This window comes from Ictalurus furcatus, chromosome 15 (genome assembly GCF_023375685.1).
Source record: "Ictalurus furcatus strain D&B chromosome 15, Billie_1.0, whole genome shotgun sequence".
Classification (NCBI taxonomy): domain Eukaryota; kingdom Metazoa; phylum Chordata; class Actinopteri; order Siluriformes; family Ictaluridae; genus Ictalurus; species Ictalurus furcatus.
This window is the reverse complement of record NC_071269.1, coordinates 11,500,619-11,527,256: the sequence shown is the minus strand read 5'-3', so window position 1 is coordinate 11,527,256 and position 26,638 is coordinate 11,500,619. Positions and strand designations below refer to the sequence as shown.

At 38.0% G+C, this 26,638-nt stretch overlaps 2 protein-coding genes across 10 annotated transcripts in view; one reads left to right on the top strand and one right to left on the bottom strand.

Annotated features, from left to right (window-relative positions):
* phactr3a (phosphatase and actin regulator 3a) overlaps positions 1-15,637 on the top strand; it is a 34,393-nt gene extending 18,756 nt beyond the window's left edge. Inside the window, exons 4-12 of one of the 2 annotated variants that reach the window (XM_053643011.1) lie at positions 82-300; positions 387-606; positions 967-1,109; positions 2,443-2,596; positions 8,748-8,803; positions 9,244-9,305; positions 9,654-9,794; positions 9,982-10,058; positions 15,303-15,637. In XM_053643011.1, the coding sequence (XP_053498986.1) occupies positions 82-300; positions 387-606; positions 967-1,109; positions 2,443-2,596; positions 8,748-8,803; positions 9,244-9,305; positions 9,654-9,794; positions 9,982-10,058; positions 15,303-15,318 (1,088 nt within the window). In that variant the 3' untranslated portion in view covers positions 15,319-15,637. Of the gene's footprint in view, positions 1-81; positions 301-386; positions 607-963; positions 1,110-2,442; positions 2,597-8,747; positions 8,804-9,243; positions 9,306-9,653; positions 9,795-9,981; positions 10,059-15,302 lie in introns of both variants that reach the window. The other variant, XM_053643010.1, reaches the window with a different exon arrangement.
* A 77-nt stretch (positions 15,638-15,714) lies between these two features.
* The window catches only part of sycp2 (synaptonemal complex protein 2), a 41,929-nt gene continuing 31,005 nt past the window's right edge, over positions 15,715-26,638 (bottom strand). For 6 of the 8 annotated variants that reach the window (XM_053643003.1, XM_053643009.1, XM_053643006.1 and 3 more), the window contains 11 exons: positions 24,548-24,772; positions 24,391-24,439; positions 24,150-24,323; positions 23,879-23,941; positions 22,130-22,284; positions 18,992-19,086; positions 18,807-18,906; positions 18,605-18,663; positions 17,014-17,092; positions 16,874-16,930; positions 15,715-16,785 (listed from right to left, as the gene is read on the bottom strand). In XM_053643003.1, coding sequence (XP_053498978.1) covers positions 16,708-16,785; positions 16,874-16,930; positions 17,014-17,092; positions 18,605-18,663; positions 18,807-18,906; positions 18,992-19,086; positions 22,130-22,284; positions 23,879-23,941; positions 24,150-24,323; positions 24,391-24,439; positions 24,548-24,772 — 1,134 coding nt within the window. In that variant the 3' untranslated portion in view covers positions 15,715-16,707. Of the gene's footprint in view, positions 16,786-16,873; positions 16,931-17,013; positions 17,093-18,604; positions 18,664-18,806; positions 18,907-18,991; positions 19,087-22,129; positions 22,285-23,878; positions 23,942-24,149; positions 24,324-24,390; positions 24,440-24,547; positions 24,773-26,638 lie in introns of those variants that run through there. The other 2 variants (XM_053643004.1, XR_008387878.1) reach the window with 2 other exon arrangements.

Sequence of the window (26,638 nt, the reverse complement as noted above, 5' to 3'; positions counted from 1 at the left end):
TTTACTTTAATTCTTTACTACTATGGTGCCAGTTATGTGGGTTTATGGAGTTTCAACAAACATTGCACTCTTGCCTGTCAGTTCCTGATTTCATAGAAGATGGTGGAACAACAGAAGAGTTTAATAGCACTGAGGATGAGGAGGATGAGGACAAGGAGGAAGAGCACACTCCAGTAGATAATGATGACGGCAGAGATGCTAATACAGAGGAAAGAGACGAAGATGAAGATGAAGTATCTCAAAGACAGTCTCCTTTGAGCAATCATTGCATTCAGGTCACTCAGCTTAACACTGAGGAAGGTGAGTTGGGCTGCATTAACATAGTTAATAATTCAGAGAAATATTTGGACAGCTGAAACTGTTTCACATTTGTGTATTTTTTTCAGACCCTGCTAGCTTCACTCTCACAGCAGTGCCTCAGCCCAACTCATTCCTCCCTAAAGAGGTTCCCAGAGTCCCAGAAGGCCCTAGTCCTGTACTTCTCCGAGGGCCTTTCTCCAATACAGTGAGTTCACCTCATATAGGAACCCTGCATCCTCCTTTGCCCCCTAGCAGTATCATTGAGGAACTGCACCGTGCCCTGGCAACGAAGCTTCGGCAAGATAGGTGAGTGAGGATTTCCAGTCTGTTCTGCTTGACTAGCAGTGGTAGATGTGTGATGAGAGACCAGCAGTGTGAACACGATTGCACTTATTGATTTCACTATTTGAAGATCTTGTCTGGTGTTCAACCACTTGCTTGAAAATTCTTACTCATCCAAGAGGCTGGGTTGAGGTGGTATGGTTCTGGGGGGAGAAAATGGATGCACTATATTTGGGACTGATGATGCCAAAGCACAACGTCTCCTAAAGCTAAAGAAGGGAATGAGCAACGTGGAGGAAGCTAGTTAAGCGAAAAATTTCAATAAGTTCATAAAGGTTCTGATTGTGTATAAAACATGACTATATATCTATCTGTTGCCAGCAGTATGGAGCGAGAGCCAAGTGGGGAGATGGAAAGCAGGAAAGAGGCAGAGGAGAACAAGGAGAACATGAGACAAAGTAACTGCTTCACTGATGCCTCAGGAATCATATACGACATCGACAGCTGGAACGAGTCTGTCATTTCTGGTAAATAACTTTTAGAAATATAGTATATTAATATCCATGAAGATATGCTAATCATGAAATGGCATGGGGTATTTTTGTGACATTTTGGTTCTCTGGTGGATCAGTGGTTAGCTTGTGGTGCTCTCTCCGCCCCGGCCACAGTCCAATTCCCGGTCAGGGAATTAACGCCAGTCACTGGAGGATTGAATGAGCCAGTGCACTCTCAGTGCAGGTCCCAAGCCCGGAAAATGGGGAGGATTGTGTCAGGAAGGGCATCTGGCGTAAATCTTGTGCCAGAATCAAAATGTGTGGACAGATGATCTGCTGTGAAAGGAGGACTTTTTGTGGCATTTCTTTTTCTTTTTCTTAAACCTTAAAAGACGTTATTGTATTTCAGAAGGGGCAAATTATTGGCCTGCTTCAAGCAAAGAAAACAACTAATGAGAACTGTCCCAAGCATTATTAAAACCTGGAAGGAGAGTGGTGACCTCTCAACTTTGAGGAAGAAATGTGGTCGTAAAAATGAATGTTCAAAATCTTGAATGATGGTGATCGAAGATCTTTAAAATGCTTGGTGAAGTCACATCGTAAAAAATCAACAGTAGAATTCATGGCTTTTGGACTTATTGGACTGTGGTCATGTGGTCTGAAGAGTCCAGACTTACCCTATTCCAAAGTGATGGGCGTGTCAGGGTAAGAAGGGAAGTACATGAAGCAATGCACCCATCATGCATAGCGCCTACTCTACAAGCCTGTGGAAGCAGTATTATGATCTGGGGTTGAGTCAACTGGTCATGTCTAGGTTCAGCAACATTATCGGCAATAAAATGAAGTCAGTTGAGTAAGTGAATGTACTAAATGACTGGGTTATACCATAAGTGGATTTTTTTCTTCCCTGATGGCACAGGCATATTCTAGAATGACAGTGCCAAGATTCATCAGACTCAGATTGTGAAAGAGTGGTTCAGGGAGAATGAGGAATCATTTTCACACATGAATTGGCCACCACAGAGTCCTGACCTTACCCTCATTGAAAGTCTTCGGGATGTGCTGGAGAAGACTTTACAGAGTGGTTTGACTCTCCCGTCCTTAATACAAGATCTCGGCCAAAACTTAATGCAACTCTGGATGGAAATAAATGTTGTCAAATTGCACAAGGTTGTTGAAACAATGCCACGATCAAAGCTGTAGGTGGTGCAATGAAATTTTAGAGTGTGCAACTTTTTTTTTTGGCCAGGCAGTGTATGTATGTTTACGTTTTATGTAGATTTCATCAACCCCAGTTTGGGTTTCAAGAAGCAGCTTTATGTATTATGTTGTTACACTTTAAAGTAGAGGATGTGTTTGTGTACAGGTACACTGCCACGGCGAATGAGAAAGGAGCTGCTAGCTGTGAAGTTGCGGAATCGGCCCAGCAAACAAGAGCTGGAAGACAGGAACATTTTCCCTGTGCGCAGTGACCAGGAGAGACAAGAAATCCGCCAGCAGATTGAAATGAAGCTCGCCAAGTAAGCATTCACTTCTTTGGCCCTGTGATTGCAATTCTGTACAGGTCTCAAGTCTTGAAGGTAGGAAGGAATAGTTTAATACTTTAAAAATGGTTAAAACCAATAGATGTATCAAATGACAGTGTGCCAAAAACTAAATAAATGCTAAATAAAATATTAGCTCCAAAATTGGCAACAAAAAAATTGTATCATAATAAAAGGTAAATGGCAAAATTATTGCACTGCCGAGTTAAGCTATTAAGTTAATCTTGAAATGAATAAAGGTTAAAAAATGTAGCCCTTTAATCATTCCCAAACCGTACACTTTCACAATATAACCTGTATTGTTTAATGGTGACATTTGATTAGACACATTGTGCCACTGTTCAAAAGAAATCTACTAATTTCATGTAAACAGTATAGTTTGGGATTGTAGAATAGGTGAGGATACAGTTTTTCACTCATAATAGTTGATCATCTGCTTCCTCTTTTCATCAAATTAATTTCTGAAAATTATGTGAAGTTAGGGTTGCACAATAACAGTTAAAATGCTATTTATGATTATTTTGCTCAAAATTTTAATCATGATTGATAATCACGATTATTCTGTCAGTTAAGAACTTTTTTTTTCACTTCAGCATATTTATTGCACTTTGTTTTTTTCAGCCAAATCAATAAAACAAATTATAAACAGAACAGAAATACAAAGTCACATTTGCTCTTCATTTCAAAATCGCTATCAATATCATGAATAGTCAGGCTACGGTATGGTTTCGTGGTTCTTCTTGACCACAAGTCGGTTGTGGCAGCAAAATATTAAACAGCACAGATTTCTCTCTCTATTTCCAGTCTACATTTCGCATACAGCTCAGGCAGAACAAATTTTTAATGTCCCCATTATTGTTTTCTTTGTTGGGGAAGGTCAGGAATTTTGGTGGATAAAGCTTCCTTTGTTTAGACCCTTTGACATTCTTTATATTGCATTTTATGTTGGCTTTTCAGGCAGTTGATGAGGTTTGTTGTGTTACCTTGCGGCACTGATCCAGCATGGAAGCACACTTTGCATAGGACTTGCACCTAGTCAAAACCCAAATACAGTACTTCCAAACAATGGAGGATGTGCCTCTTTAGGAACTAATGTATGCCCCTCATCTTCCTCTTGTTGCTCTGCCATTTTGTTTGTTCAGTCAAGCTGAATGACTGTACACTTTAATATGGTTATCTGCCACTGCTGTGCTGTGCGTGTGTAGCCGTGAACTTCTGCCACACCGTATTTCAAAGTGTGCTTGAAAACATAATACTGACACTAACACTCTCTTCCAAAGAGAGTGCGATAGGTCAGTCGAGGTGAAAATAACTTTGGTTTGGTTGATCATCTGTAGAGTCAGCCCATAAGAAGAATGAACAATCTGCAACCTTATTGGGCTAATGTTTTATGCTTGCTAACAAATCAGTATCTCGGACAATCATGCTTAGTTAATCATGGGAGGCAGATATATGATCGCGGTTAAAATATGATTAATCGTGCAGTCCTATGTGAAGTTGCTTGTATTTTAAAGGAAACGTTTAGCAGGTATATGCAGTACAATCCATATTTTCCCTCAGACTTATCACTGGGTCACTGCAAGTACAGTATGTTTCTGGAACTGCTTGTGTGTAATTATTATTATTATTTTTTAACATAATGGAAGAGTTTAAGACCACACTTTACCCAAACTTTTGCCAGTCAAGTGAATCTGACAAATTGGTGAAATTTAGAAAACTTTAATGACCCTTTACTTGAAACACATGAAACAAACCCTCTCGACAAGGTATGATGATTGTCTGATACAGTGTTTACCAGGATAATCAATATATCACACTGGTGAACATTTTACACCATATGTTATTGTTCTGCACCATGAGCCAAATGTCACATACATACCATATGTCCTTATTGTATATGTACTGCAAGTGCTGGAGTGAGAAAATGAATTGGCTTTATTTCTAACTGCAGGTCAAATTAAACCAATGTTTCAATTCAACATCTTAAGGAAAGCATTAAGGTTGGGAAATAAGATCATTTTGTTTTGTGCTACTATAAACCATCAAATCTGTTTCAGCAGGTGAATTTTTATATCAAACACTAATACAAATATGCTTTTATATTTTATTTAACAGTACACAATGCTTTCAGTGCATGTACTTCTTGGTGTTTCAAGAATGTACAGGTATGCTTGTTACATAATATTAGAGACTTCTTTGCACTGGAAGCAGTGAGGGCAAAAGAAAGTAGATTTCGGTGCAGATTGGGTATATGCGTTTATAACAACATTCACATATTGTAAATATGTATAGTACTGTGTATAATACTGTCTTAAGTACATGTGAATAAAAGGTGTAAAGCAAAAATGCCTTAAAAAATTATGCGATTTGTTTTCTAACATAAAATAATCTTTTATAAAGAGTAATAAACAGTATTAAACCATACACAGTCAATAATTGGCTTGAGAACCCTTTGCCTCTAAAAATGCATCACTAGTCTCAGGTACACATTTATAGGAAATTGGCTGGTAATTTTTTCTAAAGATGTTGGAGAAGATGAGTTTTTCTTCTTAGTTGTAAATGAGAATTAAAAAGGGGGTTACTAACCATAGATTAGTAATGCAGATATAAAACAGACCATTGTAGTGTAGTTTTTGTCTGGTTATTTAAAAAAAAAGGGATGGCAGTTTCATATTCATCAAGAAAGACATTTATTATCCTCTGTCCTTCCTTAGTAGCAGATGGGGAAAATGACTAAATTACACCTGGTAAATGTTAAACACTTAAATAATCAATTGAAGGCTCAAAATCAACAATAATTTGGCTTGAATCAGCATAAAAAATGACCCACACAAGACCCATCAGCACAACACGGTTTCTCACAGAACGACACGTTTGATTCTTCACAACCTTACTATTTATAGCCTTGCAGTTTTCTGCACCTCTGCAGGAGTAAGACATGCATGCTATTTTTGGAGTTCACACAGATAAATAATGGATTGCACTGCACCATCCTTCTTTCATAATTAAATTGTTGATCACTTTGGCTACTACCATGTGGAATACAAAGCCACACAGTGACCCAAACTATCAAACTATCATCAATAGAAAAGACAGTCAGTGATTATATTTGGATATCATTGGTATTTAGTCTAGATTTTGAGCATAATGCAATATGTTTAAACATCCAAATGAAATGGTATTTGTGTTCCATCAACTGGTTCAATTGAACTGTGCTTGCTGGAGACCTTGTCCTGAATTTGAGTACATAAATACATTTATCCCGAGCCAGGTTGTGGTGAATCTGGAGCCAGTCCCAGCAGCACTCGGCCCAATGTGGGAGATGCCAGTCCATCACAGGAACATACAGTCATGTGAAAAAATAAGTATACCCCATAGTAATTGTTTTTTTTTTTTTTTTGGACAAGCAAACGTTTGACCAGCTTTGAAACAGTGTCTATTAATGAAGTTGATATACTTGGACAAACCCACAAGGAAAATTAGCTTTTTCAATCATTTCGTCAACAGAAATATCAGTAAATGTGATATTCTTCTGTGGAAAAAGTAAGTACACCCCTGGGCTCAGAGGCTAGTATTGCCCGCAGAAATAATTTCTTGTATGTGTTTTACTTCGTGTAGGCATAATTGTCCACCGGTATTGCTGGAATTTTTGACCGCTCTCCCAGGCAATATTTTTTCAGTTTGATGTTTGAGGGTTTTCTTGCATGTACTGCCTGTTTCAAATCCCCCTCAACATTTCAGTGGGATTCAAATTGGGGCTTTGACCAGGCCATTCTATAACCCTCCTTTTATTCTTTTTGAGCCATTCCTTGGTGGATTTGCTAGTGTACTTAGGATCATTATACTGTTGAAAGGTCCACTTTCGGTTCAACTTTAACTTTTGGACAGATGGCCTCACATTATCTTCAAGCACTTTTTGATATGTTGCAGAATTCATAGTTCAATCAATGAATGCAAGCTATCCAGTCCCTGAGGCAGCCCAATCCATAACATTTCCACCACCATGCTTCACAGTTGGTATGAGGAGTTCTTCCTGAAAAGCTGTCTTGGGTCTGCACCAAACAAGTCTGCTGTTGCTGTGACCAAACAACTTTATCTTTGATTTGTCTGTCCAGAGCACATTATTTCAAGAGGCCTGATATTTGCCTATATACTCATTGGCAAACTGTAGTCTGGCAAAGGCTTTTTCCTGGCACGAATCCCATGCAGGTCAAATTTGTGCAATCTCTTTTTGATTGTAGAAGCATGCACTTTGACACCAACAGTTGCAAAACTTACTAGCAGATCCTGTGATGAAATTTTGGGGTTCATGGAGACTTCTTTTTGCATCAGACGGTCTTTTCTTGGGCTGAATTTGCTGGGACGGCCAGTCCTGGTCATTTGAAATCTGTGCCATTTGTAGATTATTTTCCTTACAGTAGAATGATGTATTTCAAATAATTTGGAGATCTTTTTAAATCGCTTGTCAGACTCAGGGATCCACAAGCTTTTTTCTGAAGGCCTTACAGAACTCTTTTGATCTTGCTGTGATAACACCACACACCTCAGCAAAGAGACACTAGATTTGAGAGGAGTATAAATAAGACAGGTTCCACCTGCACTCTTTAAGCAGGGTCTAATTGCTGGCACGCAATCTTGAACACCTGATTCCAATTTTATGGATTTGAAGGTGTGATAAATATAGGGGTGTACTAAATATATATATGATAAATATAGGGGTTTTCTGTGTGACTGATCTGTTTGTTTGTTTTTTGTGAAAATTGTGAAAATTGCTATAAAATGTCAATTTTTTTGTGTCATTTGTATCACCTTTATTAATAGGCACTGTATCAAAAAGGATCAAATGTTTGCTTGTCCAAATATGTTTAAAAAAAAAACAAAACAACAATTTCCATGGAGTGCACTTATTTTTTCACATGACTGTACATATAATTGAATGATATTTACTTTATAAAATATCCACCACTAATTAGAATGCATATCAACTGACTTTTATAATCTGGTTTTAGAAAGTGTCTCAAAAGCACAGGGCTTTGACCCATAGATATAACATGAAAGGAAAATTTAGAATCATGGGAAAATATGGTAGAACCACAAGCCAACCATTCCTCAGCCAATATTAGGTTTATTTCCTGCTACCTTCACAAACCAAGCCTTTACTTGACCTGATCATGACCTAACATGGAATTGGAAATGTGAAAAACAATTTCTAAATCATTTTCAGTGTAACACGTTTTGACCGTGGACCCTGGAGCTTTGTAGCCAGACATTCATAAACATTTATGGTTTAAAAATAAACTGTGTAGATGAAGTCTCTTTTAAAACCATAATTCCATTCACCACTCCACAAGAGAGTTGCTTCTTGATACGTATTTTAAATGCATGATGAAAGTATTTCTAACTTCTAAGAATAAAAGGGTAGAAAACAAAGCAACATGCTTGTTGCCCAGGAAGGGTGAGTTACAGCTTGATAGGGCAGATGTCCATTTCATCCCTTACAGTGTTGTGGGGAATGACGCAGGTCAATATAAGGTCGGCTTCCAGGGACCCATCAAGAGTGGATCTCAAATTTACCTCATGAAATATTAATGCCATTACATCTGTGCATTTGTGGAAATGCCCAATTTTTTTTTACAGACATTGCAGTTGTGGATTTCTAATATAGTAGATGAAAAGTAATGTCTTTTTTGACTGTAGACAGAAAATCTGTTTGTGGCTATTTTTTAATCTTGTGTTAACACAGTAGACTACTGTAAATGACTTTTATTGTGCATTATTCTGTTGATAGCCTAGGCACCGCTGAACCCTAATTTGTTTAAGCTGCATTTATTTCTGAATTTCAAGTATATTTAGAGAAACGTGGTCTTCTAAAATATAAACTCTTCCTCTACCCCTGAGTGTACAAGTATGTGGAAATCGCATGTGCAGAGTAGCTCTCGCAGATCCAGTTAAAAGGGTATCTAAGCTGAAGAATTACAGTCAGATTTTGCAGGCAAGGCAGAAAGACTTCAGGCTTCACTTTCACTTTAAGCATGGATTTTGTGCCATAAACTAAATAATTTGTGGATTCATAGGAACTCTCTTTAAAGCCCATGGTTCACGGCGTGATTTCGGTTCTTTTCCGCAGGAGACTCAGTCAACGGCCGGCCGTTGAGGAGCTTGAGAGCCGAAATATTTTAAAACGTAAGTGTTATCATTTTTAAATAGTAGACTAAGTGTACAAGGAAAAATTTATAAATTATTTCAAGAATCAAGCATCGTGGGCACAGAAAGGGTTTAAAATGCAGAAAAAGACCCTAATGATGACTGTAGGGTAAACGTAAAAGCCTAGGTATTTTTAGTCTTGCTTAATTAGTTTCATATCAAGTTAAATGATCATAGCCTCAATTATCATCAAACTATTGAATAGCCTGTATTGTGTACTTAATAGGATTAACAAATTAAGTGTTTCGTGTAAAGTAATTAGCAAATAACAGTTTAGTATTTAGGTGTTAACAGTCTGACTCCTGTATTTATACTGTTCAGCAGAATCTTCTGAAAGAGAAATTGTTCCTTTTGCAGCGGTCAGATCAACCTCTGTGTGTTACTATGTCATGCATCATTGCTAATCTAATTCTCTTCAGAGCGGAATGACCAGACAGAGCAAGAGGAGAGGAGAGAAATAAAACAGAGACTAAATAGAAAGGTATGACACCCTCCAAACATTGCATATCTATTTGACATGAAATACCAGTTATACGCTGTTATGATAAAGATAATATATAAAAATACATAAATGTCTGCAAACAGAAGTTTTTCAATGTACCATCCAAAAAAAAAAAAACTTTCTCAAACTGAGCAGTATTCTATTATTATTTTGTGCATGATGTAGTAAGTTTGTTTTGCACATACCATTTCTGTCAGTTATGTCTCTGCAGTCCCAAATTAGGAAACTACGAATCACGTGTTTACATATCAGTACAGAGTTCAGTGTTATGAAAAGGACATGCCTTGATGTTAAAATATACAATATGTTACTTATTTTGATTTTTAGCTCAATCAGCGGCCAACGGTCGATGAATTGAGGGAGAGAAAGATCCTGATTCGCTTTAGTGACTACGTAGAGGTTGCTAAAGCCCAGGATTATGACAGGAGAGCCGACAAACCCTGGACTAGACTATCTGCAGCTGACAAGGTAAATGACAACAAACAGTCAGCAAGTGCTTATGAAGGTCTAAAGTCAGATTAAACTATTTCAAAATGTGCATCTCTATTGACCTTTCAAAGGAAATACCAATGTATTATTGAAATTCTGTTAATACACAGATAACCAACTTGAAGTCTACTATTGGGATGCACTAGGCGTATTTGTTATCTTGCAGGCTGCCATCCGGAAAGAGTTGAATGAGTTCAAAAGCACTGAGATGGAGGTACATGCATCAAGCAAGCACCTAACAAGGTCAGTGTGCAAGGCTGTGTCCATACTATTTATAGCTCTCGTACTATTTATAGCTCTGAGTGCAACTACAGAGCTAAAGATGCATAGGAGAGCCGAGCCTCATAGAACTTGGATTTGACAAGTATGTTACTAAAATTAACACATTTAATTTTTTGCTAATTTTGCTTATTTCTTTCATAATTGCAACAATTTAATATTGGAAGCGTTTAGAAAAAAACGTCACATATAAAACTCTTAAGGGTTCTTCAGTTTTTCTGCCTGGGGAACCCTTAAAGGTTCTATGTAGAATCCTACAACAGAGAGTTTTCCTATTCACTTCCAAGTAGAACCCCTATAGGAAGCAAAGAATGCTTAACTATCCAAAGTACTTTTAAAAACTCTATACAAGATATCAGCCAGGTGCAAAAGTAAGTTTGATGCTAAGACAAGTCTAAACTCTAAATCATTATGCAAAAAAGGGCATTGTAGCAAGTGAAAATATGGTGAATATAGTCAGATTTATCTAGTACTTCCTATTATAAGATTACAATAAACCAAATGTAAGATTATCAAATCTATTTTGAGACTTTTTCTCATTTTAAGCTTTACATTTTCTTATTCTATTGGTAGATTATTTTGCTTCTTTCTAGAATAAATACTTAAAATTAGCAAAATTATCAGCCAATAAAATAAGACTATTTTAAGTTTGAAATTAGTTTTAAAAAGTCTAGAAATAAGTTTAATAATCTTACATTTGGTCTATGTTGATCTTATAGTAGGAAATACTAGATAAATGTGACTATATTCAAGATATTTTCACTTGCTAAGATGTCATTTTTTTGTGGTGTATGTTGAGAGTCATTTAAAATTACCAGTGTGTACTTCACAGATGCATCCTAACTAGTACCACCACTAAGTGCAGTGAATGTAGATCAGACTTTGTCGCACGGAGTAACTTGTTTTGCCATTACAAGCCAATCATAAATAAGATCATGTTCAAAAGACAGAGAAGTGGTTAGTGCCCCTCTTTCTCAGTGTATTTCCTTCAATGAAGGAATGCCAATATATTCTGGGAAGACTTTCTTTTAATATCGATGCCGAACGATCATTGACTACAAATGTTTGCGTAAACGAACGAACAAAAAATTCCACTGGACTTTCATAATTTCATGAACTGTTTCTTTGTACTTGCATGCATATGTTGATGAATGGCACTCATAACTATTTTTCATATTTAATATTTTTTTAGTTAATGCCATTAATATGAATTGACTGGGTTTCACAAAATTTTCATAAAATTTGTGTGTAATTAAAATAAATAAGTTATTTAAACTTAACTAAAATAGGCTGTGGCATTTAAGAGATGATTGATTGGTATTAACAGATCCAAAACATTCCCCACACCATTAAACCACCTCCACCAGCCTGGACTGTTGACACAAGGCAGGTTGGGTCCATGGATTCATGCTATTGGTGCCAATTCTGACCCATTTTTCCCCATTCTGATGGTTGATGTGCACTTTACCCAAAGCTGCTGACCTGTATCTGCATGATTTTATGGATTACACTGCTGCCACAAGATTAGCTGATTAGATAATTCCACGAATGCATAGGTATTCCTAATAAAGTGTTTGGTAAGTGTATATGAATTACTCTGTTTATAATGGCTACTTCCAGCACGATAATGCACAATGTCACAAAGCAAAATTCATCTCAAACTGGTTTCATGACCATGACAGTGAGTTCAAATGCTCTTCAGTGGCCTTCTTAGTCACCGGATCTGAATCCAATAGAACACCTTTGGGATGTGGTAGAACAGGAGATTCGCAGCAAAAAGTAAACCTGAAAAATCTGCAGGAATTGCATGATGCAAACATGTCAACATGGACCAGAATCTCAAAGGAATGTTTCCAACATCTTGTGGAATCCATGCAATGAAGAATTGAGGCTGTATTGAGAGCAAAAGGGAGGCCCTACTATAGTTCCTAACAAAGTGTTTAGTGACTGTATGCACATCACTGTTAACTTGTTTTCCACAAAAAGAAAAACAATAAACATGCATCTACCTTTCCTATGCCCAAACATTTTGAGCTAGTCTCAGGGCATTTTGTGTGGTTTTTGAGTTGTAGTTGGAATGGGAATTTTGATGAAACCTGGCAACCTTACTCACAATCTTCCATGAGTTATCTTTAAAGCTCCACATTAAAGTAAAAACATTTGTGTTTCATTGAGATGTTTCATTCAGAATACTCTGCCTACTGTTTGTATTTTATTAGGATGCATTATCTGTTCAATGCGAATAATGTATTTGAATTCAGTTACATCTCAACCATAGATAAATGACCAGCTGATGTCACAACATTGACAGAACTGAACAGCCCATGATAATGTATGAGAACTGTTCAGATACAGTTGAGGGGTAGAGAGCCTGGTCTCAGTTCCAGTTGGTTGATGTGCTCTATTCTCACAAAAATGGCCAATGCCAATGCAGAAAACACATACAAACATAGCCAGTTCAGGTATTTGTGGCGGCTGTGGCTCAGGTGGTAGAGTGGGTTGTCCACTAATTGTAGGGTTGGCGGTTTGATACCCAGCCCACATGACTCCACATGCTGAAGTGTCCTTGGGTAAGACACTGAACCCCAACTTGCTCCTGGTGACAAGTTAGCGCCTTGCATGGCAGCTCTGCTACCATTGGTGTGTGAGTGTGTGGGAATTGGTGAATGAGACACAGTGTAAAGCACTTTGGACAAAAGTGCTATATAAGTGCGCCATTTACCATTTTAGAACATTTATTTCATGCATTTTTATACCCCTAGCCAGTTCAGGTATTTCATGTGTTCAAGCTCAAGCACACCTGGTGGAACTGTATTTCAACTGTATACCCCTGTGAAACAGGAAGTCATGGTTGAACAATTTCCTGTTCCTAGTTACCCTGGTGTACCAAAAAATGTAAAATATCAATGGGAATATTTTTCAAATATATTTTTCTCATATGAATTCATGGGCGCACAGTGGCTTAGTGGTTAGCACGTTCGCCTCACACCACCAGGGTCGGGGGTTCGATTCCCACCATGGCCCTGTGTGTGCAGAGTTTGCATGTTTTCACCATGCTGTGGGAGTTTCCTCTGGGTACTCTGGTTTCCTCCCCAGTCCAAAGACATGCATAAAGTGTCCATAGTGTGTGAATGTGTATGTGAGTGTGCCATTGATGGATTGGCACCCTGTCCAGGGTGTACCCCGCCCTGTTCCCGATGCTCCCCCGTGACCCTGAAGAAAGGATAAGCAGTATAGAAGATGGATGGATGAATTCATAAGGGTGCCAATAATTGTTGCACACCTTTATTTAACAAAGGTTTTTTTTTTATAAACCTGTGTGTTGTTTGCAGTTGTTTGATATCCATCAGAGCAGAGTATTTTTGTGAATTTTTTTAACAAAAGATCAAAAGGTTAAACAATAAAGACCATTTTTCACAGCCTTCTTTGCTCATATTTACCAAGGGTGCCAATATTAGTGGAGGCATTGTATATCAGAATTTCAGCTTTCATTTCATGACATCTAAATGTGTTTTAAAAAAGCAACAACCCCTAAACAAGTCAGTGATATCACCAACAACCACCACAGAACAGGGGTAAGGGTATCACAATTCACTGTTCGCAGACATTGAGAGGAGAAATTCAGAGGCAATACCACAAGATGTAAAACGATCATCAGCATTGAGAATCAGACGGCCAGATAGGAATTCGCAAAGAAATACAGATAAGCCACAAAAGTTCTGGAACCAATATTAACCTCAAACAAAGTGAATGAAAGGCCAAAGTGTAGAGAAAGAAATGGATCTGCTCATGATCAAAAACCTGCAAGTTCATTGGTATTGTTATGGTTTGGGCTTGCATGGCTGCTTCTGGAAGAGGCTCATTAATCTTTATTGATGATGTAACTCATGATGGTAGCAGCAGAATGGATTGAGAAGTCTACAGAAATATTGTCTGCCAATTTACAGGGAAATACATGCAATCTAACTCAGAGGATCTTAATCATGGAGCAAGACCCAAAACACACTGCCAACACAACAAAGGACTTCATCAGGGGGAAAAAGTCAAAGGTCAAAAAGTCAATCACTAGACCTTAGCCCAATTAAGTATGCATTTCACCTCCTAAAGAGGAGACTGAAGGGCAAAACTCCTCAAAACAAACAACAAGCTGAAACAAGCTGCGGTACAAGCCTGGAAAAGCAACACAAAAGAAGAATAAAACAGCTGGTAGTCAGTGGGTCACTGGATTGTTGCAGCTATTCCAAGCAATGAATATGCAACCAAATGTTCCGTTATTTAAGACATTCTGTTCCTTTGACTCACCTAAAAATAGGGTGGTCTATGTCTGTCTGCCATGTTATAAATTGTTTAACACATCTAGATTTAAATATCAGGAAATGAAAGCTGAAATTCTGATCTATCGTCTCATATTCATCTTTTGATCTCAAACCCAAATGTCTACAGTGTATAGCACTGTTCCAATACTTTTGGAAGGGACTGTAGATGGAAACGGAAAAATAGAGGAGTCAAACTAACTTCACAGGTGGAGTGAGCAGTATGGTGAGGGAGAACCGCATAATCACGCTAACAAGACGTATTAACAGGACTACAGGTCATAGTTGGCATGCAATGTAAAAATGATTAAGTGTAACCACAAAGTGTCATGACAGATCAAGCGAGTGCCATATTGAGCAACAGACCAGTTTTTAGCTAACCCGTGGACAATAAGGAAGTGATGGATAAAAGCCTATCAAGCTAACAAGGAAACTCAACTCAAGGTATGAGCCACAGGGTGCTGAATGAGCACAAGTACAGCCACCAGAGTGCGAAGTGATGAATAGAGATGATGGGGGTTTAGAAACTGATTTTCAGGGACAAGTTACGTGTAGTTCCAACTGTAGTCACAAACAGTTATTTAAATATCTTCAAATTGCACGAGGTCCAGCATGCTATGTCATATAGTGCATTTGTATAAGGTCTCGTCATGCATGTGCACAAGAAGATACCCAGGTGACACTCACCACTCACCCTGCTGGTTAGTTGGGGAGAAACAGAATGTTACAAAGTTAAACCGAAGCATGAGAATTTACATTCGAATCAAACTTCAATGGTGTTGAAATTCAACTGGTTCAGCTAGCTACATATTACTAACAGTCAAGTAGTATAACAGTCAAGCTTAGTGATCATGAAAGTCAACTTTGCTAACATCCGCTATATTTGTCCATGCAGGTTTCACAGGCCGTAGAAAAGGGTTTTCTTCTGTGAAGAAAGTTAAAATAGACATACAATGGCGAAATCCTGGAGATGACGTCATCCATGGGAAGTGCTTATTCTTCCACCTTTCCTGGTCTTGGGTGCAGTTAATGACTGAAGCACCAAAGCAGGGGCACAGCACCTTGAGGAAAGAACAGCAGCTGTGGACCTCCGCTCTGAGGCTGGAGAAGAGGGGCCGTTATGAAAGGATTTGTGATGTTAAAACTGAGTTTTTAAATAACTGCTGAAAGAAATCAACTCTGAGTGAATGTTTGTGTGCATGTGAGATCCACTTTAATGGAAAGAAAAAAAGTCATTTAAGGTGTGTAAGCCTATTAATTAAAGAGTTTCATATCAAATGTACAAAATGCAGTCTGTTCAAACAACAGAGTGGTTAATGTCTTTATTTTGGGAACATGAAGAGCAAAAAATACTTTGACATTTTGACTTAAGAATACATTGAAAAATGATTTGTCTTATTTTCAGTAATTTGGGTCCAGAGCCCCTGACTTCACCTCACCTGGTGGTGAAGTATTGATCAACTAATAGGTTTGTTTTGATGGTGGTGAACAACACAAACAAAGTCACATGTGCCAATACTTTAATCTTAATGAATCTTTCTTGAATTCACACAAGGTGCCCTACAACGCTCATGAACCATTAACTATCCAAGGAACTCTTGAAGAACCCATTCTAGTCTAAGCTGTCAGGAGGCTGTAAGGACTAGAGAAACATAAGTTCTAAATCAGCATTTATTATTCTACTATCCCAACATAACTAACTAGGCATCCAGAAATCCATCAATTTACACACAACCTATGAGATGTGAGAACAATGAGTTCTCATTGTCCATACTGCAGTGTTGTAGTAATAATGGCATTAGATATTGATTCAAAATAATAAGCTAAGTCAATTGCACCAAAGGCACTGGCTATAACATTTCGATCTGTAGTGAAAAAAAAGATTCCCATTCCTGTCATGCATTACTGCTGTGAATATATGTTTTGTTGTTTTATTTAGTAACTGACCAGTAAACATACCTTTGGCGAGTGAATGCAAGTGTCAGGGGTAACATTTATTCATGAATAATTTTTTTTTTAAATATATTTTTATTATTATTATTATTATTATTTTTACATTTTATATGTTTTTACAACTGTCTCTTTCAAAAGATGTTTTTATTTCTACAGCTATTCATTATTAGTATTTAAAAATCACCATGTTTCAGAGAGTTAAAACTACAGCTCTGTCCAACCGGACCCTAACAAATAAATTAAGAAATCAAAATAATACTCAACATTTTAAATAGTATTGTGATTTAAAATGATAGTGAACCTATACTGCTGAAAAATAAGAACGTGCATTTAAAACATCTTGAACATTACTTGTAACTAAGTCCTCTGTCTGAAAGGAACAAGGTCTGTAGTCCTCTACGTACACTTTGCAGTTCTTCCTCATGCTACAAAGACAGCAAAGCATTTTATTTTGACAAAATTACAAACTATGTTTTAAATGAATAGAAATTCTGAAGCAATACTTCCACCCACCATCTGTCTGAATAAGTGATCCTGAACAGATTTGATGTCTTTCTTCATCAAATGCATCTGAAATTACATTGAAAAATGGAAATCTTACTTTTAGGTTCTTAATGGGTAGTGTATTACTCCTCAAAGCATTAAACACTCACCTGTGAAAAAAAGATCTGCTGCTCATAGTCCAGGTTTCCGCATATATTTGTTTCAATTGTGCTTTTTAAATGATTTAGCCTGAGGAAAAAGTCAAGTGTAGCAAAATAAACAAATGTAACATCTGTAAATACAAAAAAAAAGCTAAATCAACTAACTTCAAGCTAATTCAATGTGCTGCTGCCACATGATTGGCTGATTAGATAACTGCATGCATGTGCAGGTGTACACGTGCTCCTAATAAAGTGGACATGAGTGTATATTGCTAATATGTTTTAAATTATAGCGCAATTACTAAATAAAGGCACCTTTTTTAATGTTAGCTGCATATACAGGCCACCTTATATGAGGCTAACATTTGGAGTTGATGTTGCCAAAAATATAAATGTGAAATAAGAAAATACCCCCCATCCTGTCATTAAGTATCACTAGGGCAGTGGTTCTCAACCTTTTGTGAGCTCTGGACCCCTAGCATATTTCGAACAATCCAAAGGACCCCTCTCACTCCACAACAATTATAGGCTATATTTCATTTCTATATATGTTACTTTATTTTATTAATATTTAATATGAATAATATTAACATTGGACATTTAAAATTTAATCAAAACATTTCAAGATTACATTTTATTTTTTTACATTTTATTGTTAGCGTGACCCTTGTGCCCGATGCTGCCTGGGATAGGCTCCAGGTTCCCCCTGACCCTGAAAAGGAGTAAGCGGTAGAAGATGGATGGATGGATGGATGTTGGCGTGACATTTAATTTGACTCTTTTGTTTATTTTATCCGTCAATGTGACACTTGAACTTGTCTACCACTCATTGATTTTTCCAAATTATCATTTAATTTGTAAATAAATTTTAAATAAATCCATCAATTAACGATCGTCAGCTCAGTTAACGTGATATTTGTGAATGCACGCGAATAACCAAATTAGTTAATTTTAAAACATACCTTAAATTGTTCTTACAGTTGATGGGTGTATGATATACTTGAATATATATTTTGATACAAATGTTTAAACATTTAAAAAATTTTCCCATGGACCCCCTGCAATTACGCCACGGACCACTAGGGGTCCACGGACTCCCGGTTGAGAAACACTGCACTAGGGCCTATTCACTTTGAAATAGATACTCCCATCAGTGGCAGCAATTTGTAAAATATAACTTGCTCTGTGGACCTCTCTGGCAAGCTTTCTATCTAATGTTTTATAAATATTTGAATGAACTACGGAGCCACGGCACATACATAAAAGCATGTTTCTTTAGTGAATTTCAGGCAAGTTTTTACAGAAAAATGATAAAAACGTGGTTTTATTTTGGAGTAAGTGCAGAACTTGTGCACGTTCTCCCCATGTCCGTGTGGGTATCCTCAGGGTTGTCTAGTTTCCTCCCACCATGCACAAACATGTCAGTAGTTGGACTGGCTAAGATAAGTGTGAATGAGAGTGTGAATGAGTGTGTGCATATGTATGTGCATAGTGCCCTGTGATGGACTGATGTCCCATCCAGGGTGTATTCCAACCTCACACCCAGTGTTCCTATGATAGGCATTACATGAATAATTACCACTGTTTTAACACAACTCACCTTTGGGTTCCTCCTTCCTGGTAAGCATGGAAAGCCACGGCTTGCTTCTTCCAGTAAGCCTTTAAAATAGTCAATCAGAAATATATTAGATGTAAGTCTGAAATGAAGGAAATTTCTATGTATAAATACTATTGTTAGATAGAAATCTGACTAAATATTATATTTAATAAAAATTATATTTTGTGTGCGTGTGGTTGTGTACAGTCAGCTCCGCTTCCATGTTTCGCAGAGATGTGTCATCTTGTTCCAAGTTTTTAATTTCATCCAATAGAACTCGTTTAACTGTCTCCAGCCTCTGAGACCTACATGAAAGGTTACAGGGAAAATGTGTATGTATGGAAAACTCAGCCACCAAAAATAAGGTATTAGTGTCCTTGATGCTCTAACCTGTACTGTTGCACTTTCATGGTTACAGTGGAAACATGTTGCTTGCAGGCCTTTAGGGACTGCTTGGTGAAGAGATCCATTCTCCTTGAACGGTTCTAAGATACAGCCAATATTGCAACACGACATCAGTGCATGTATTAACTGACTCTATTAAATATTTGTCATTTATAATGACCATGGTAATTTTGAACCTAAACTGACGCTTGGATAGTTAAAGTCTAATAAACCAAACACATCAAATATTTTATCACACTGTACATATTTGCAATCTGAAGGGCTGACTCATCACGATGTTCAAGATGATCAGAAACAGTTATCAGAAACATCAGCTGTGCATTTTATAACACTGGTTATGAATGTAACTTTGGTTCGACCACAGTTGCCAGGGGCCATGTTTAACACCTAGATATGCTCTCAGCAATACATGCCGAGACCTCCCACAAAGTCACGAAATGGCAGTAACTTTGTATTTGCTTTAAGTATCTACTGCAACATCTCTTTCTTTTCCTGGAACCTACTTTCCAAGTACCTACTGGGTCGGCAGTGGTTCTAAATGATAGATGAGGATGCTATCTGGATACCATCTGCAATGTAGAAAAGACTTGCTGTTATCCAGCAGTACCTGGTTAAGTCTTTAGGCACAGGGCAGTGCACTGGGTCCACATGGCATATGAGGGGCTAATACAAGGGGCTCTAGTGGGACCCACCTCATGTGCCCCGCTGTTATTAGCGAGGCCTCAATCAGCTCTACAATGGAGAAACTGGTCTCTACCATTTGGAGTAGCTCCTTTGGTGCTAACTAGAAAATCACCATAGATTAACCCATGTGCATCAGATATGCAGTAATATCATATGCTCTCGTAGTCAGTATGTCTGCACCTGACACTGGGACAGTGTGAAATGCCTCAGTTGATGCGAGGCAGCTGAACCGGTCAGTGCCTGACAAATTAGCCAAGGGTCTCACCACGGAGTGTGGATGAAAACTGCCATGTAATCCTTACACTGAGGCACTTAGAACTCATGGTGAGAGAAAGAGCATGTTCTGTGCTGCGTGTTGAGCTATGATGCACAACTGTAAATGAGCCATTTTAAAGGGGGCCATCACAGCTGTTTTGGAGTCTGATTGGTACATCTGGGAGCTGCTGGAGGTTGAACTGACTCCCTTTGTGGTAACTACCAGAGGGGGTGTGAGTAGTGAGGCTTGGTTGTTAGTTTGTTTTCTGGCTGAAAAGTCTCCTGAACCCAGTCACAGACATGCTATCCTTGTGCATACTGGTCAAGTACCACAAGGGAGGCTCAGACCCCAGGCTAAAGACATACCCCAGGCTATCGGAAGGGCTTTACTGTGGGGCATAAGCCATTGTGTTTGGCTTTGGCTCTAAAATCAGTGATTTTAGCTGAGGTATGTCTTTAGTCACCATCTTCACACACACAAAAAGCCAAGCATTTGCAATTCGTAGCCTGGCCAGGTTGGATGTGGTTGGCCTTTGAATTTAGGTCTAGGAATGCTTAGTTGCTCTTGTTGAGTTAGCATAAGTATAGATTCACATTCAGCACATGAAACCTCCAAGCCAAATTCTAAATCTCACAGAAAGCCAATAGCAAAACAGTAGGCACACAGCTGATGGCCGTGCTCTGGCTTCTGACTGTAGAAGTGTAGATCTCTGCTACCAGAAAAGCTACGTTTCTGGCTTGCTGAAGATGCAGCTGGCACCCTGCAGCCTATTAGCACCACTGTGTGATGGATATACCATTCCTATCCTATAGGTAACAATCCTACATTGGCATGGCTGAATGGGCATCTCAATGGATGCAGCACAATTTTAGATGGCAGTTTACAGCCAGTTCTCTGACATGGTTACACTCACAGCTGAGTCTGTCACAGCTTCGGGGAACAGAAAAAAACTGTAGCTCCAACCAAAGTTACAAGCTGAACACAATAGCTCCAAACTCTACATGTGGTCCTGGTGAGTAGAGAAAAGGAAAAGTAATGGTAATATATATATATGTATATGTATATGTGTATATATATATATATATATATATATATATATATATATATGTATGTGTGTGTGTGTGTGTGTGTATATATATATATATATATATATATATATATGTATGTATGTATCTGGGTTTCCGTTACCTGGCAATTACTGTTTTTTTGACGGTTAGAAATTCAAAATGTCTGATACAATTGAAAACTGTTGAACACAATGTCCAGTAAAAATATTAACACGAAACAGACATACGTTAGACAAAGTACGTTCGCAATTGCACACCTAAATAAGATCTTTGTGCCTGTGCAAATACATATTTTTTCCAAATGCCTCTCCTGTAATATCTGTAAAATTTGCTCGCATTATTAAACACATTCTACCACACACACACGTGCACACACATCTTTGTGTGTGTGTGTGTCTCTCTCTATTGCTCGCTACGGGAGTCATTGAAAGCACAAACAAACACACACAAGTAAACGCGGGCTTATCCAGTACAGGTGAGAATCATGCATTACCCGCCTTTCCTCCACCACGTCCCCGCCACCACAATCGCATATACAGTACATAGTCCAAAATTTTACAGTGCAAAATTTACATCGAAATGAGATGACCAGATTTTTTTTTTGTTTGTCCGATAAACCCGGACTTGTTGGCCTGCACCAAAATTTCTTACCGGAAACTCTGACATTATATATATATATATATATATATATATATATATATATATATATATATATATATAATGTATAACGTAGTAATTATATATATATATATATATATATATATATATATATATATATATATATATATATATATATAAAATCATGAATATATAGAAAATTCTATGCCCCAGTAATTTCAGGACTTCAAGAAATCTCAGCATGGTGCACACGGGAACACATCCAAGTGTTAAATGCCAACCTTTAGGAGGGGTGAAATAGAAATTAATTTGTTGAGTAAGATGATTAAAATAGTTACCTTATTACAACACATGATGTATGACTTAAGCTATTACATTACATAGTTCTGCTCTCAGATCTGTCAAAATGTTATTACTACACATTCATATTTTTCATGATTTGAACTCTCTATTTAAGCTGCTCGCCATTTACCCAAGAATACATTGGCCTTCATCTACCTCAAATTTTCTCTTAAGTTCAGAGCTGAACTGGTGGCAGACATAGTCCATCTCCTGAGATGTGCTCACTTCATGCTGATCCATATCTGTCTCCACACTTGCCTCCCAACAGCTCGACACCACTGTGGACCGCACCTCCATATCTTCAGCAACTACTAATACGCCCAACCCCGTAAAACACATAACACATGAGAAATACATTTAAGCACTTGCATATCTAATTAAAAAAACATCACAGTAAAAAGTAATAAATGTAATGGACCAGCTGCTTTGTTTACAGTGAGAGGAAACAGGCATTCATACACTTTTGTTTTTGTTATTTAATATACTTCCTCTGCATAGATCCACTTCACATTTACACACATAATGTCTTTTGACTTTGTACTTATAAATATGAACAAAAAAGTATGTATTTATGAGCATTAAAAAAATTGCACCCAGTGTCATTATAAAAGATGTTACCACTGGAGCTAGTAGTAATCATGGTGAAGGTAAAGGAGCTTCCTAATGTTCTCAGGGACAATATTATTAAACAACATTTGAATGAACAGCAAATGCTACAAAGCCAGAGCAAAGGCCGAAAACATCCCTGTCAGTACAACTGGTTCGAAAATATGCAGGTGCAAAGTTCATGGAACTAATCACTTCCACACTCTCCCGCACCGTGCAAGCTTTCACAACGTGCTCTCAGATTAATTAAAGGAAGGTACACATCATCAAAGGAAACATGAATGGAGCAACGCACTGGGACATATTAAAGGAGATGTTATTCTCATCAGCCGAGAAAGTGAATCTGGGGAAAAGGTGGATGTTTCACCAAGACAACAACCTCAAACATACAGCCGAAATAACTCAAGCAGACCTTGCATGGCCTAGCTAGTTTTTGCCTAGAGGAATGAGCCAAAATTGAACCACAATGTTCCTAATGAAGTGGACATTGAGTGTATATTTATAAGTAAATGTGTGTAAATCTGAAGTTGATCTATGCACTGGAAGTATATTAAATAACAAAAACAAAATGTTCAAATACACTGTACATTCTTATGTGCTTTAAAGCACACCTAAACATTCGCAGTCATTTTTAAACAACTAACAATCTGCATAGAACAATAAATTCTTAATATTTTATAATGGCCAAGAAATGGTCTGGGTTAGTAATGTAATTACACCTTTACCTTCATTAAAAATGTCTTTGAATATACAGACGAGTGACAAATTAAAGGACAAATGGGGATCTGCGTTATGCCATGGAGGGCATATTACTGGCATAATTTGGGGTTGATGCAAATCAATGCAAATTTATTCTGACTGATCACATTTATACAATAATGAAACGTTTCTATCTTGATTGGGGAGTGCAATAATGTAAACCTTATGTTATGGACCAGATCTCAACCCAGCTGAATACCTTTTGGAGATTGTAAAATGGCATATCCAAATTTCTTCACCATCAAAATAAATACCAAACAATATCTTTAAGAAAAATGGTGCTCATCCCTCCAGTACTGTTCCAGAGCATTGCAGAATCCGTGTCAAGGCACACTGAAGCTGTTCTGGCCCGGAACCCGTTTATACATTTTTTCGTTAATTTGTCACTCATACGTACATTAATATTTAAACTCGAAAGCCGTCATATTCTCTTGCCATTCCAAATATCTTGCTGCACCTGTACTTGAGCAAAACATCAATCGCACTGAGGGTACTACTTTGTAGATTAATTTTACTCATACTTCTGGGTCCTCTCTTTACCTGATACATTCTTTTTCTCCCCTTCCTCAGCGCTGCCGTCAACTTGCATGGGTTGTTTAGAGCCTGTACCCCAAAAGAAGTTTCCATTATATTTATTTTACTTTGTCATTAGGTACATTTCCTTTATGGTCTCATTAATTACAAAGAGGATAGAGAGATTATCACACTAGAGTTCCTCTTCCACATGCTGTACATACTTTATGACAAAAGTATTTTGTTATAATGCTCACAAAAAGAAACACTAAGAAAGTAAGAAACTTGCAATATTAACCTTTTTTCTTAGGCCGCTGCTTGGCATTAGATTTGAACAGCTCTCTCGGCTTCATTCTAACAGCGAATTCACTGGGCCCAGCTTTAGTCCACGTGTCTTCGTCTTCACTGTAGTCTTGTTCATGCAGACTTGTGGAATTGCATGAGCTGGGCCGAGTGCGACTGGTTGCTGGACCTGATGACACAATGGGTTAGACATGAACATTTGTAAACAAAAATGAAAAATAAAAGATTGGTATTACCTGATTCTGCTTTTCCAACACTGCTTAACTGAACAGATACAGGTGTTTTCTGTGCAAAGTGAATTGTTATTATTTATTATTAGAGAGACCATTTCCACATGCCTAAGAATAATCAAACATATAGCCAGGTTTGGCACAAGACAAGAAACCTCTCTACCTCAAGTTCAGTGCAGATCATAGCTCTATTGTTCACAGATGTGTGTGATGATTGGCTTAGTGTCACCAAAGAGATGACAGACTCTTTGTCGAAGCATGCCTGCAGGACTCTTTGGCTGGTGCTGCTTAGAAAGCCCCCAAGATCTTCTTCTAGGTCTGCAGAGTTGAGTAGAGATGAACATTTCTCCCTACCAGTGGAGGCAATTAGGGGGTGGATGGATGGCTGCTGGGATAAAGGACAGGCTACTGTACACTATATAAGAACAATTCTACAATTGACTAAATACTGAATATTATGCATAACTAACTGACAATTCAGAGTCATATCTAGTACAGGTAAGAATCATAAGAACTGCTAAATTGTTGACATTAATACAAAAACAATTGTCTGTAAAAATAGCAAGTAAACAAATAATAAACATAAATGTGATTAATATGAATATTCTATTAACGATGTATTTAGGCAGTCCTGTTCCTACAATTAACAGAAGCAGCTCTGCCAATGAGCTCAAAAACTTAAGCAGCAGGGCTGGGCGATATGTACAAAATCTTATATGATGTTATGGATAATTTCATATCTTGAAACGATATACAGCAATCAGTCATAACATTAAAACCACTCACAGGTGAAGTGAACAAAAAAGATTATCTCTTTACAGAGCCACCTGCCAAGTGGTGGGATATATTAGGCAGCAAGTGAACAGTCAGATTTCAAAGTTAATGTGTTGGAAGCAGGAAAAATGGGCAAGCGTAAGGATCTGAGCGACTTTGACTTGGGCCAAATTGTGATGGATAGAAGACTGGGTCAGAGGATCACCAAAACGGCAGGTCTCGTGGGATGTTTCTGGTATGCCGTGGTTAGTACCTTCCAAAAGTGGACCAAGGAAGGACAACCAGTGAACCGGAGACAGGGGCAGGGGCAGCTGTTTAGCTGCAGACTGGTCAGAGTGCCCATGCTGACCCCTGTCCACCACAGAAACCACCTACAATGGGCACGTGAGCATCAGAACTGGACCATGGAAGAAGATAGCCTGATCTGATGAACCACATTTTTCGTTAACATCAGGTAGATGGCTGGGTGTGTGTGCACTGCTTACCTGGGGAAGAGATGGCACAAGGATGCACAAAGGCGGAGGAAGTGTAATTCTCTGTACAATGTTCTGATAGGAAACCTTGGGTCCTGGCTTTCATATGGATGTTACTTTGACACATACCACCTACCTAAACATTGTTGCAGTCCAAGTACACCCCTTCATGGTAGCAGTATTCCCTAATGGCAGTGGCCTCTTTCAGCAGGATAAGGCACCCTGCCACACCGCAAAAAATTTGAGGAACATGACAAAGAATTCAAGGTGTTGACTTGGCCTCCAAATTCTCCAGACCTCAAGCTGACTTAACGTCTGTGGGATGTGCTGGACAAACAAGTCAGATCCATAGCAGACCCTCCTCGCAACTTACAGGACTTAAAGGATCTGCTGGTAACGTTTTGGTGCCAGGTACCACAGCACACCTTCAGAGGTCTTGTGGAGTCCATGCCTTGACGGGTCAGAGATGTTTGGGCACCTACACCATATTAGGTGGGTGGTTTTAATGTTATAGATTATTGGTGTATATTACAATATATTATGCTTTCTCCTAAATTGATGAAAAAATTATTTATACAAAATAACTGCATGCATTCGTGACTGGTTTGTGGCATAACTTATAAATGACTGTTTTCTGGTCAGTGCCTAATTTATTATACAAATCCACACCCAAACACAGAAATACCTCCCTTTTTTATGTACAAGCCCCTCAACTTTTGGGCTTATGCCTGATCTGTGTCAGTGTATTGTGGGCAGTTTTGAGTTATGCTTGTTTTTGTTACAGCACAACGTTAGCAGCTCCTAGTTCCGACCTTAGTGATGTGAATCGGCTGCCAAAAAGTGATGTTTTTGCAACAGTGGCGATATAAACAATATGGGAAAATATCTATCAATAGACATATCTATTGTCTTACCATACGTATCGCCATATTGCACAGCCCTATTAAGCAGTGTACTTTACCCAAATGTAGACACTTAGGTACTCTTACATTATTAGGCACATTTGC